Raw genomic sequence first — 13355 nt, forward strand, 5'->3', positions numbered from 1 at the left:
TTTTCCTAATCCTTGATCTCAAACATAAGTCAGTTGAGATTATTATTTTTTTCTTTTCGTCCGTCATTTTAAATCTTGTTGTCCAGAATTTACTAAGAATTAGGTTTCTATCTTTAACCGATTCGGTCATAACCTTAATTACTTGATTATGTTTTCTATTTCCTAGTTGGATGAGACCCTCAATTTCTATCCAGTTGAGTTCTAAGTTTTCTTTTATAAATTTTTTCAACTCTTCTACATATTCCGAGGTTTTGAATGGAAAATTAAATATTATTAGGTTCTTCTTAGTCGTCTCGTTTAACATTTTATCAATTTCAAAATCCACCATACCTTTTAGCTTGCTATGCGAGTCAGTTCTTTCTTCTAATGTACGTATTTTTTTACACATCTCTTTCATCTCTTCCTTGAGCTTTATATTTTCTTCGTTCATATTGTTGATTTCGGCTCTCATAGAACGAATCTCGGAGTTCAGACGATCAAATTTGTCCTGGATCAATTCATAGACTGATTTTAGTGAATATTCAGGTTCAGTGGTACATGGTACTAGAGATCTTCTGCCGGTTCAAAAAAGTCTTTGATCGTAGCATACCTCGAAGTGTCAGCAGTATTCTTAAAATGTTCCTCAATCAAGTATTCTTTTCCTGATATTTCGGTCGTCTGATTATTTCCCTCGATATCCGTTGTAACCTCTTTACGTGGTCTTCCTCGTCCCCTTTTTTGCATAACTTCTTGTCTCGGTAACGGAGGAGACCGAGGGAAAGGACCGGGATTTAACTCTACACCAGCAATCACCAACAAAATAATAATTAGTATTCGAGTTAATAACGCATTTAAACTTCTCATTTCTATTCTACACTTCATATTATACTGTAAAACTTTCATATCTAACATCGCCATAGCAGCTCAGCAAAAAAGTCACAAACACCTCCGCAGTCAGATCACGCCCCCCAATCAATCAAAATATAGTAATAAAGCTTAACTTGAGGAGACCTACCTGAAATATTTAAATAATAGATATTAATAAGTAATTACAAAACCTAGTTATATACATATATTAAGAAAAACATTGTTAATAACATTCACAAACTGCAGAGGTTGATTTCACAAATTCATAGCAAAGAAAACAGTACCACATCAATAATTTTTTAAAACAAACATAATGCAAACAACAAAACCATTCAAAGTACAACAGAATTTACCTATCAATCACAAATAATAATTAAAGGAAATAACATAACTTATAAAAAAATTTTTTTTAATTAGAAAAAAAAGCAATAACAAGTCACACTATGCAAAATATCTCATAGGTGATCTTTTCCACACAATTGACAAATCTCTTTTCTATGATTATTCAGAAACTTCAGTGAATTGCATCTTGCCTATAAATAGAATCTAAAAAAACCAATGTTAATAACAGGACTTGAGGAGTCAGTAGACCAAGCTCTGGGCTCTGACTCTGACTCAAAATTATAGGTCTGACTCCAATTCTGACTCTCTAAATAACAATTTTAAAATATATTTTATTGTCTATTGTCCTAATACAAATGGAATTTTATCATTACCAATTGAATCATTAGGTATTCCTATTGAAACTGAAAGTACTTTTTTTCATCATCATCTTCAACTATACATTGACATACAAAATGTTTTAATCTATGATTGGGTTATGGGTTTCTGACAATAAAAATTTAGAATTATCTAACATAGAATGCATTTGAACATAAACTTCTGTAAAGAAAATTAACAATAATTAGTGATATACAAAGAAAAATCTTAAAGTAGGGGAATCATCATAAAATAAAATATTGCATTTTAAGAGGTTCCTGTAATAGGAGGATAATGTTCCTGTTAGAGAACATTATCCTCCTATGTCCTAGTTAATATAAAGTTCATAAAAAAACAAGTAAAATGGATCCACTCTGATTCCACAGCTGGTTAATAACTAACTTCTCACAGAATATCAGATAGAAGTCTCCCCAGATTTATTTTTATATACACTGCTTAACAATTGCTAGTGAACAGTGATGCTTTTTTAATAAAATTTTATTTAGTGGTAATAAAATTGCTTGAATCAATTTGCAGAGGGTACCATTGTGTATATTTTGCTTAGAATGTGTTCATCAGAAATCATTCTTAGTGTAAAATTTTCATCTGTAGGAGTAACACATGATAGAGGTTTGAAGATGGTAACACAATATGAAGATGGTTCCATATTTTCTTGTTTTTGTTGTTCTCCTCCTTTCCATAGTAAGGAATGCCTGCCATTTCATGTAATTAAAGATATCATAGTGTGTCTACTTACATATGTTATGTAGTTTTTTCTTGACCAGCATTCACTACTAATTGTCATGAAGTGTCACTGTTCCATAGCAATTGTCAAGCAGTGTATATGCATGTTTATGGATAAAAAAAATATATAATTTAATTTTAGATGGAAAAATACAGGAAATGATATAAAGAATCCACAGGAAGAAGTAAATGATTATCTGTCTAGAGCCATTGATGCACGAAGTATTGACAGACTAAGAGCTGAACACTGCAGAAGATTTTTGCTCACATTCCACAAACCAGAAGTGGAAGAAAAAGTATTTCTTCAGTTTTTTATAACATGATTGATTAAATATAAAGGTTTACATTATTGTTTAATTGTTTTCAGTATATGAAAGAAGGGGACCAAATGTTAGCAACATATATAATTTGTGCTGGTTTGATGTTGTTGTTTGTTCTTGTAATCCAGCTTATCATCGTTCCTCTGTAAGTATCAAAAATTTAAAAATTATGTTAAATATTACAGATTTCATTCATTTATATTTTATTTTTTACATTTTATCTTTTTATATTTTAATATATACAGGGTGTTAATTGTAATATTTATCCAGGCACAAAAGAGATCATTTCAGCATTGCACAAGTATACACATATGATATATTAATTCCACTGCAACATTTAGAGTAAATACAGTAATTCATTGAAAGAAAGGGGTTATAAATTGCACAAGTTTTGAAACAATATGTAAATTTTCCAATACATAAGGATAAGATGCAAATTAAGAATACAATGTTGACAAATTACTTGATGATATACAAATCCAATGCCCTTACAAAAGACATGCAGTCTGCTAATTGGCATAATGATGGAACAATGTGTTATAAGTTATCTTGAACACTGCTGATAAAACTAGACTATTCCTCTTCATGAATTTATCCAGCCATCTGCTTTTTTCTTTGAATCTAGTATGTTTGGCTGTTGTCCAAGTTGTTCTGTAAAAAGTTTTCCGCTGGAATATTTTTGTCTTTATACTGTACAAATTACTACAGCATACCCTTTTTATCATCTATATCAGTGATCTCCAAACTTTTTTGATTGTGTATCTTTAAGATGATAATAAAGTTGTACCCCTATAATATAATATATACATATATACATACACACAGATATATACAGTCGAGTCTGCATAAGTTGACACCCCAAGGGCCCAAGGGGAAGTGGAAATGTGTTGCGTTATCCAATATGATGACTAAAGCGAAGTTGAAAAAACCTCAAAACTACAATTAGGAAAGTACAGTAGTATAGGTTTACAATACATTGTGAACTCCATTTACAATAATTCTGTAGATGATAAACTGAAAAATTCATTTAGTGTCATTAAGTGTTGAGCACTTAACTGTCTCAACTTTCTTTTCAATGATCATGAATGCCTTGAAAACATCATCATCACAATTGCAAATTGTTGACAAGTAACATCTAAGAATTCTTAATGACTCTAGTATGTCAGTTTTGGTTGGTTTTGGGGTTAGCTCTTCTAGTGCTTCATTCTCTTCACCTCCAGATTCATTATTCTTGTCCTGAATTTCTGCAACAATATCGACAACACTGGCTGAGTAACACACCTCCACACAATTATCCACTGTGCTGTAGTCAGTTTCGTTAACAGAGGCAGTTTCTCGTAGATTGCGACAATGTCACAGCAGTTCATCCAATTGACATTCTGTTCTTCGCTCTTTATCTTCATCTTGAACTGCCTGTAGAACAAAATCCTGCATGTTTAAAGCAGTTTGCAATGGTTAAGCATGTTATGTTTTCCCACACAACTTTCACGTAATGAATTGCATCTAACAGGGAAATGTCAATCGATTTTCCACTTTCTACCGCACGAATCAAATCCAAAATAAGCTTCTTCCGATAATGACATTTGAACAAATGAATAATACCCTGATCCATCAGTTGCACTACTTCAGTGACATTCGTCGGTAGGGTAAACACATTAATCGCTCGTAGTTCTTCAACTTTTCCATGAGCAGGACAGTGTCAATAATGAATGCTACGTTTCTTTTTTGCTGAACAAATTGGAAGTCGTATTTGTGAAGAATTTCCTCCAAAATTTTGGAAATCATCCAACTTTTCAAATTTGCCTTGTATATGATGGGCAAACTCTTCACTCCCTTGAAACATCAGGGCTGTCAAGCTTTTTCTATAACTAAGGGCTTCAGTTTTTCAGAGCTATCAGAATTTGCTTTTAGAAGGATTGTAACTCGCAACTTTGATTTGCTTCCATCGTGGCAACTCTCATTTTTAAACATAGCAGTTTTCTCTAGAAGCAATTTGGAAAAAAGTCCAGTTTCATCAAGATTGAAAACGTTTTCCAGTTTATACGATTTCTCAATCTCTTGTAAAACTCTTTCCAAGTTTCAACTGAGGTCCTATCGACAGATTCTTTTTCTTCGCACAGCTTTTTAAAAGTCACACCATGGCAATCTTTAAATTTCTCTAACCATCTGTCACTGGCACTAAAGTCAGTTTCTACTCCAAGTACCCTATGCCTTTTGTTTCAGTATCGGTCCCAAAACAGGAAGATTCGATGAACGAATTTGCTTTAGCCAACTTGCCAGAGCATCTTTTGACATTTTTGTATGGTGACTTTCTCTGGCATTTTCGAGACAGCCGTGACTAAGATCCAAGAAAAAGTTTTTTAATTTCCTCTCTCTTCTTCAGGATTCCACCAAAGTTGTTTTTGAAAGGTTTTTTTTGTTTTGCAAATTCAGCTTGCAAAGTTTTCTTACATTCAAATTCAGACACAAGTTTGTATTTTTCCTTCAGCATAAGTGTTGTTAGCTTTTGGACACTCATTTTTAACAGAAATGTGAAACATGTGCTACAAATAACACATAATGTGAGAAAATGCAAAATCGGATTCTGCTGCAACATTGATGAAGATTGTATGTTTTCTTTTTGTTTATCCAGTATTATTTTATATATAAAAATACATAAAATGTTAAGGAATTTTTATTAATATGTATATATTAATAAATAAGTCAACTCCCCTCTTGAAAAAATGGAGTTTACACTGGTGTGAACTCATTTTTTTCAGGGTTCCCTGGAACCCTGAAAAAAATTCCTGAGATTTTGGGATTCTGGCTGTTTTTTTAACCCGGGAAATTCTGCAAACTTCTTAAAAGTTTTTTTTTTCCTTATTTTTGAGTTAAAGTTGAGGAAATTTTGCAAATAGAAAGTGTAATTAACTCATAAACTGTCAGAATACATTTGTGTTTATTAATTTTAAGCCTGTTTATTAGTTTTTTATATTTTTGCTTGTTATGACATCTCACAGATTGTCAATAATCAATATGTATTTGTGGCAGGACTCTAAAAATTCTTTACTTGTCAGAACCTGTAATATCTGGAATAATTGTGCCGATGTTGTCTTAATTTTAACTATGCCTGGTAGCTTCAATAACTGTAATGCCAGCTTGTGCAAATTAGGCAAGGATACAAACGAGTACGAAGTCTGCAAGTATGAAGTTTTTCTTCATAAACCTGATTATTAAAGCCAAATGAACTGCTGAATTATTGGGATATAATCTTGATACTGCTATTAAAGCAGCTGAGGTAGACAAATCAAGAATATTTCAGAGCAAAAGAAGTACTGCAATGCATCTCAAAAACAAACTAGAAATCTTCATTGAACACACAACATTTGTCTTCTCTTAAATGCATTAAAGACAATCCCATCCACATCCATTGAATTGGAAAGGGCTTTTCAGTAGTGGGACTTTTCATAATTAAAATAATAACCAAATTGAGTGATCAGAGTATTGACCATCTTTGGTTTTCAAAATCTTATAAAAGTTTACAATAATATTATGTATTATGTTTTATTTAAAAAAAAAACAAAAATTTCCTTCTAAGTTAGAAGTTTGATCTAAGTTCGTTTTTTCTTTAAATTTTCAACTCAATTCAAAGGTATATTTTTGTAAGCATTTTCCAATAAACTTAAATAAACTTTTTCTATTTGTGAAAATTTCTGTGTAATTCAAAGGTAATTTTAATATATATTTTACACAGTATTACTAATATTATGATTTTGAAGGTTGCAGAACATATTAAATTACATAAAAAAATGAAAAATAATTATATCATTTGATTTCAAGATATTTTTTATATTTTAAAAATAATTTATATTTCGGGATTTCCTGGGAAACAGTTCACTTTTTTCCTGAAATCCTGGGACAAGCAAAGGACTGGGAAATGAAAAACCCTAGTCAAAAGCAATTAACAAATGCTCTCTAACAATATTTCTTTAAAAACAAAGCATTTTATATACATTCTGTACAGTTCATACTTAATCTGGCAACAAAGTCATTGTTTAACCTAAATATGTGTGTAATTGCATCTTTGTTTGTGAAAGACAAAAAGATGGTTATGATATCTCATGCTAACATCAATAGCATAGAAATGTTTTCTACAGTAGAACCACTGCATGACAATATTATAAATTTACATATTGTGAAAGCATTCTTCCAAATCAAGACCTAATTGTAGCTGAAGGTTCTTCATCAATTTCAGAAGTTCTGAAAGTGGTAGAAGTGATTCTACTCCAAATTACTGATAATAGAGAAGTTTTTTAAACATCAATCGAGTTTGTTTTTCCAGTGACATACAGTATGTAAATCTTATTGTAAAAATTTTCATTTATTCAATTTGCACACTCCAGAAATGTTTGTTGTTTCACATGCTTCTACAACAATTATCATCCATAAAATTGTGCTCCCAGAAAGTAGATTGAATAATGTCAATAAAATGTCTTTTTTTATTAACAAAATTGGCTTTTAATATTGATAATTTTGTTTATATCTAATCCTGTTCCCAAATAAATTTTAAATAAATGTTAGTATGAATCCCATATGTACTATACATGAATATTTGAAAATAATTTTTAAATAAATATAATAAATTTAAAAATACCAGGAATAAAGTGAAAGTTATAGTTTTAGGAAAAAAAGATAACACTGATACCAATAAAATCAAAACAGCAACCTCACAATTACAAAACCAGCATTTCCGTCATCAAGCCACTGGTCACTCTGCAAATGATGGAAATTCTAATAGTTTTAAGTGATTTGCAGTTTTCAACCTTAGTTTTCTTGTTTAATTTTGAGTATTGCACTTACTGCTTGGTATATGTCAGTCATTGGGGATGCATTATAACCTCATCGAATTTGATCAAAATCAGTGACTTGAATGTCATGCCATCCCCTCGTAAGCAAACATACTGGCTAGCTGCTAATACAATTAGGTTATTGATTTTAAATGTTGCCATTTGTTATGACTTGTTTTATTAATATTTAAGTTGTTTAAAATTTTTTTGATAATTATTTATGATTTTATGCATATCATATTTTTGTACTCATGACTTTAATTTTCATATTGACTACAGATATTGGCTACAGCTGGTACTGCAGTTAGGAGGAGGACTTGCTATTTTAGGAATTATACTATTTGTGGAAAGTCCACAGACAGAAGTAAATGTTTTTGGCTTTATTTGAATTTTTAACTTAAAATTTGTTGTATTTTTTTATTATTATTAGATTTGAATGTATAATATAATTAATTAAAAATAGAAATGACAAAATAAAGAAAAAATCTGTTGCAGAAAATTATTAAAACTTTTTGTGTTCATATATTTTATTAATGTGTTTAAGTTTTTTATATTTTTTCTTTGAAGACACCAAATTCTTTCATTCCATCGAAATGTATAAATTTATCAAAAACTATTGTTGATAACAGAAGATACAACCAGTTATTATCAATCTTTGTTTTACTAGTCATCTATATTTGCTGTATTACACCTATGGTAAGAAAATGGTTTTTTTTTAATAATAAATTATATTTATTATATATTAATTTTTCTTTTACTTTTCAAAATACAACCAAGCTTGTAACATTAATATTTCTACTAATTTTGTACCTTTTAAATTGGTATTAGTCATATGCATTTCACATTTATTAATCTTTACTAAAAATATTAATGTTGTAAACCCAAGATTTGAGTCTGGTTATACTTTGACAAATAAAAGAGATGTTCCAGTTTTTAGATAATATAGAATAAATATTTATTTGATTGAGCTGCAATTTGAAAAAATTGTAGACCTATAAATTTCTACTGTCATTCGTTCATTGTTTGTCGTTCCTTAATCTCAAAAATGGTGTTAGATAGATGAAAATCAAGACCAGATGTGGAAAGCTTAGGGTAGGAGGCCTCGATTAACTATATACGAATATCATGTCTAGACCATAAGTTATGTGAATTCAATGCAAAAATTTTTCCCTGAAGGAGTTAGATAGATGACTTTCACAACTATATTGCTAGCAGAAAAAGTATGATGTACAGGGGAAAGACACTACTAATTTGACGTGAAGAACATATATTTTAAATTTAATAAATTAAGAATATGATTAAAAAGTGCAGCTCAGTATTGTACATCAGAATAAATAGTTGCTCATTTTAAGTTTAGACTTCATTATTAAAGTTACAAAGTATAGAACTGCTAATATTTTTACCCCTTTTTAAATGAATAACATATTCATTAAAAAGAAAAACATATATTAAATATTTATGATAGTATGATTTAAAATTTTTTTAAATGTAATAAAAGTTATAAAATAAATTTATTAAATTATATTTTTTTCAAGTCCATAAATCTTATTTAAGAAATATAATGATTATTTTATTATTGAATCAAATTTTTTGAAGTTTATTCTTTACCGCGTGGGCATGAAGCAGTCATTTAAACCAATCTTGATTGAAATAAAAATTCATTTAAAAAGCTTGTTATTTTTATTCTATCCATCATGAGTTTGGCTAGGCCCAAAATGTGCATGGCCAAGTGGTGAGGTATGGGGCCTGATATATCCAACTCAGGCCTCAGCACAATATTTTTCATGGAACATTGACATATCCAGGCCAGATGTTTCATGAAAAATTCCTGGGGCCATTTAGCTGGATTTAATTCCAAGTCTCTTGGAGTGGTAGGTAAATCTTTAGCCATCTCAGCTATTTGGCCGTCCATTTTCAATAATTATTTCATATCAGCCATCAATATTCTAAATTTAAAATACTGAAACAATTTATTTATTCAAATGAGAAGTGATTAGGTTTTAATTGTAACATGAAGAATTTAGAAAACTTGGTTTGAATAATTAACAAATGTTTTTAAAAAAATTATATGAATAAGTGTAACTTTTAGCAGTCATTTAAATCAATCATGATTGAAATAAAAATTCATTTAAAAAGGTTGTTATATGATTAAAAAATTATAATTGTTGTATGTAGGATATTACATAATTTAAAATATTTTATTTAGTAGCTAAATTCTAAAAATCAAATGCTTATATAATGATTCTCTATTTTAAAATGTGCTCTCTTACATTTCATTCTGTTTATAAGTAAATAAATATTTCTTTTATCAAAAAATAAGAAATTCTCTTTTATGGATTTATAAATTATTCTATATTACAATTCAATATGTAGATTTTATTTAATGAATTACTCTTAATTATTAATTGAATAAAAAATAATTTTATGATTCTTTTAGTTTTTGTTAGATATAACCCATTCTACAGGCTGCTGGCAGCTACACTTCAATTTTTCCAAATTAGTTACATCTATAGAAAATAGTACATTAATTGAAAAATGTGAAGATTTTCTCCTGAATGGATTTACAGATGTAAGAACTTTCAATTATTAAAGAAATTATTAACATTTATTTTTAAGAATATTTTATGAATTATTAAATAAATAAAGTGAAATTCCATTTAATGAGCTCCCTAAAACACAAATTTGTAGGATATGACAAAAAAAATTATGACAAGTATGCTTAAATAATTTAATTTTGTCTTCCAACAGTATGCATGTCTTGATGATACAATTTTCTAAAATGTGGAACATACCCCTTCATATTATATGGGACTCCACTGTATTCTGTTTCATTTATTTTGTATTAAGACTATTAACGTGTGTTTTTATTTTAAAAATATATTTTAGTTGTATTACAAGTAGCTTCTGAATTTAAGATAATCTAATTCAAATAAAATTCAGATAGAGTAGTTAAATGCATTTTGAAAATGTTTCTATGATATTATAATCACTTATTACTGTTGTCATTACATTGCACTAATAAAGTTTCATTTGATGCCAATGCCTCCTGCTTGGTGTGTAAGGAGGAGGCATAGAAGTTAAATTGAGCAAGAGATTAAACAATCAAAGAATTTAGAATGTATGCTACAAAATAAAAGTATTGACAAATTCACTAGAGTTGGACTTAATTAAGACAAAATCTTAATTAAGTCCAACTCTACTTGAGATACAACACATGACTTCCCTCTTTCCCCATCCCATTAACCTTTAAACCTTTAACCACCAAAATTTAATAGTATCAATCTCCCAATATACAAATGTCTCTTCAAAATTTTACAAATTCTTTAACAAAAAGCACAGGAGTTATTAAGCTTCAAAATAAGTGAACAAAATCATTCCCTACACACACACATACACTAACATAGATACATGCAGTGGTGATATTCGAAATATTTAACAAAGGGTTCGCTAGCAGAAAATTTTTCCCTGACAATCGCAGACAAACGAAATGGAAGTTTTGGCTAGAAATAAATACAATCCCTTTTCTTGCCATATATCTAATAATCAGTGGCGTATTTGGAACGTAAGGGGCCCTGGGCGAAGACCAGGTAACAATAGTATATTAGTGCTGTCGACCTTTTTTATTTTATTTTAGGCAGAGAAATTTTTCACCCCAACTGGCACTGCTGATAATAGACAGGTGTCATCATCTCTCGAAATACAATATTCTTTTTATTTCGCTGTCCATAGCCCGACACGTGTTCCACAGCCATCTTGTATTATCTTGTGCGCGTGAGATTGTGGGATCTCTCTTATGACTGGATCTAGTTTCAAGAACTTTCTTGAATTGGTTGCGATTAAACTTCGTTTCGGTCGAGATTGAAACGGTCGAGAGAGATCGCACCAAGGCATAGTCCCCCACCTTGCTCACAATCTACATTGAAATGCTTGGTGCAAACGGGGTATAAGGCTCTAGTTTAGTAGTATTACAGAGTATAATACGTATATTTTAACATATTTTTTAAAAAAAACAAAACCACTGAGAAATGTTCCATGTGTTTAACAAGGTTCGGGAAACTGAAAATTTTACCAACGGGTTCGGCCGAACCTGTGCAAACCCGCTGAATATCATCACTGGATACATACATACATATATTCATACATACAGAAAAATATCCTCAACTTTTTACATTTCTTGATCTTCCAAGATCCTGAATCCAAAATCATAAAAATCTCAGGGATCATTTTATCAAAAAATGATCCCTGAGATTTTTATGATTTGACAATTGACATATTTTCCCTCTGTTATATATTAACAGCTGGGAAAGTAAAATGTAAATTATTGATTCAAATTAATTTGGATTTAAACAATACTTCTTACGTTTCATAAATTTTCTGTACTGAAATTTATGAAATATTGAATTTTGTTATTTTTAAATTGAAACTAGAATATTTTTGATTTGTCTTCAAACTGAAAGAATTGGCTTACAGTCATTTCATTAATAATATAATATAACTAGGAGATGAGCCTGACATTGCTCAGGCCAAAAGTAATGTTCGTGAAAATTAATATTTTTAGATTATGGCCGATATCTTACCCATTTTTTTTACCGGGTGCAAGAATTAGGTTCACCCTCTTCCGAGACTAATTAGAGAATTTTTAGATGGGTCTAAAAATATGTTTGAATTTCCGCAAAAAAAACCACATCTAAAATAGAACAGTAAAATCCAAATTCAGGGTAATGCTTATCCCTGAATTTGGTTTTGAAAATTCTCTTCTTTGTGTACATTCTCATGTCATACCCTAACTGTGTACCAAAATTCAATTTTTAACTCCTAACCATTTGGGCTCTGCATAGTGTTGCCACATTTACAAAATTGCTGACCCGGACAATAGGTCCAGTTTGTTCAAACAGAAGTCCCTGATGCATGCACAATGTTATTTTACCACGAGAAGAAAAATGTTCTTGCCAGTTCTGAACCAGTTAGGCACTTGTCTAGGAGCCAACGTAAGTTAAGAAATTAAATAACTTAGCTTTAAAGAGCTGAGAAGTCAAAAAAAAAAAAAAGTCAACAGGTTGCGACATACATCAGCATAAGATGGTGAATTAAGTTTCAGTGAGAGTGTGAAGTCTTTCACTGTTAAAATGAAGTAAATTTATAACAATATTTGCTAGTACTTTGTTTCATCATAATTTTACAATTTCTACAAAATCCTGGACAAAATTAATAGGTAACCTGAACAATGAATTAAAAACCGGACTGTCCGGGTGAAAACTGGATGGGTGGCAACACTAGCTCTGCACCTAAATTATCATCATCATCATCATCAATCCATCTTGATTATAAGATCAGGGTCAAATTTATGAGAAATTTTGTTTTCACTATTCTATTTATTGGATATCTAATAGAAAAATGATTAAAATCATTATTGATTTTAACTGAATAAATCTTTAGTATTTATAAAAGTTTTTATTTAAGTAATCTAAAAAATAAAAATAATCTGAAAATTTATTATTATAATGGAGAATTTACTTACTTGATGATAACCTTACTTGAATAAAATGATTAATTTTAAATTCTAAAATTTAAAAATCTTGTTTGGAACATTATATTTCGAATTCAATAGTTTGAATTTTTTCAAATTTTCGAATTTGGAACAAATTCAAATATTTGTTTGAATGATATTGGATATCTAATTTCAAATATTCATTCAGATTCGTTTATTTTGGATTTATTGTTTTTGGGTTACCCAAAAAGTGGAAATGATTAAAATATTTATTAATTGCCAAAATGTGTACTATATGTGCCACTGTTTACTTTCCTTCTTTATTATTTACACTTTATACTAACTAAAACTAACTCTCTCCTTCTCTTTTCTCAGGGAGGTGGAATTTCCAAAAATCCTTTCTTAATGTACATTCTCATGGCATACCCTACT

General features: G+C 29.8%; 1 protein-coding gene across 1 annotated transcript in view; it reads left to right on the forward strand.

Annotated features, from left to right (window-relative positions):
- Window positions 1–13355, forward strand: part of LOC136974092 (adenylate cyclase type 5-like) — a 63838-nt gene that overhangs the window by 40255 nt on the left and 10228 nt on the right. The window contains exons 8-12 of the mRNA XM_067268888.1: window positions 2432–2585; window positions 2657–2754; window positions 7715–7799; window positions 8003–8131; window positions 9873–10004. Coding sequence (XP_067124989.1) covers window positions 2432–2585; window positions 2657–2754; window positions 7715–7799; window positions 8003–8131; window positions 9873–10004 — 598 coding nt within the window. The remainder of the gene's footprint in view (window positions 1–2431; window positions 2586–2656; window positions 2755–7714; window positions 7800–8002; window positions 8132–9872; window positions 10005–13355) is intronic.

The sequence above is a fragment of the Centruroides vittatus genome, unplaced genomic scaffold (assembly GCF_030686945.1).
Source record: "Centruroides vittatus isolate TY-2023 unplaced genomic scaffold, ASM3068694v2 contig_341, whole genome shotgun sequence".
In the NCBI taxonomy this organism is placed as follows: Eukaryota; Metazoa; Arthropoda; class Arachnida; order Scorpiones; family Buthidae; genus Centruroides; species Centruroides vittatus.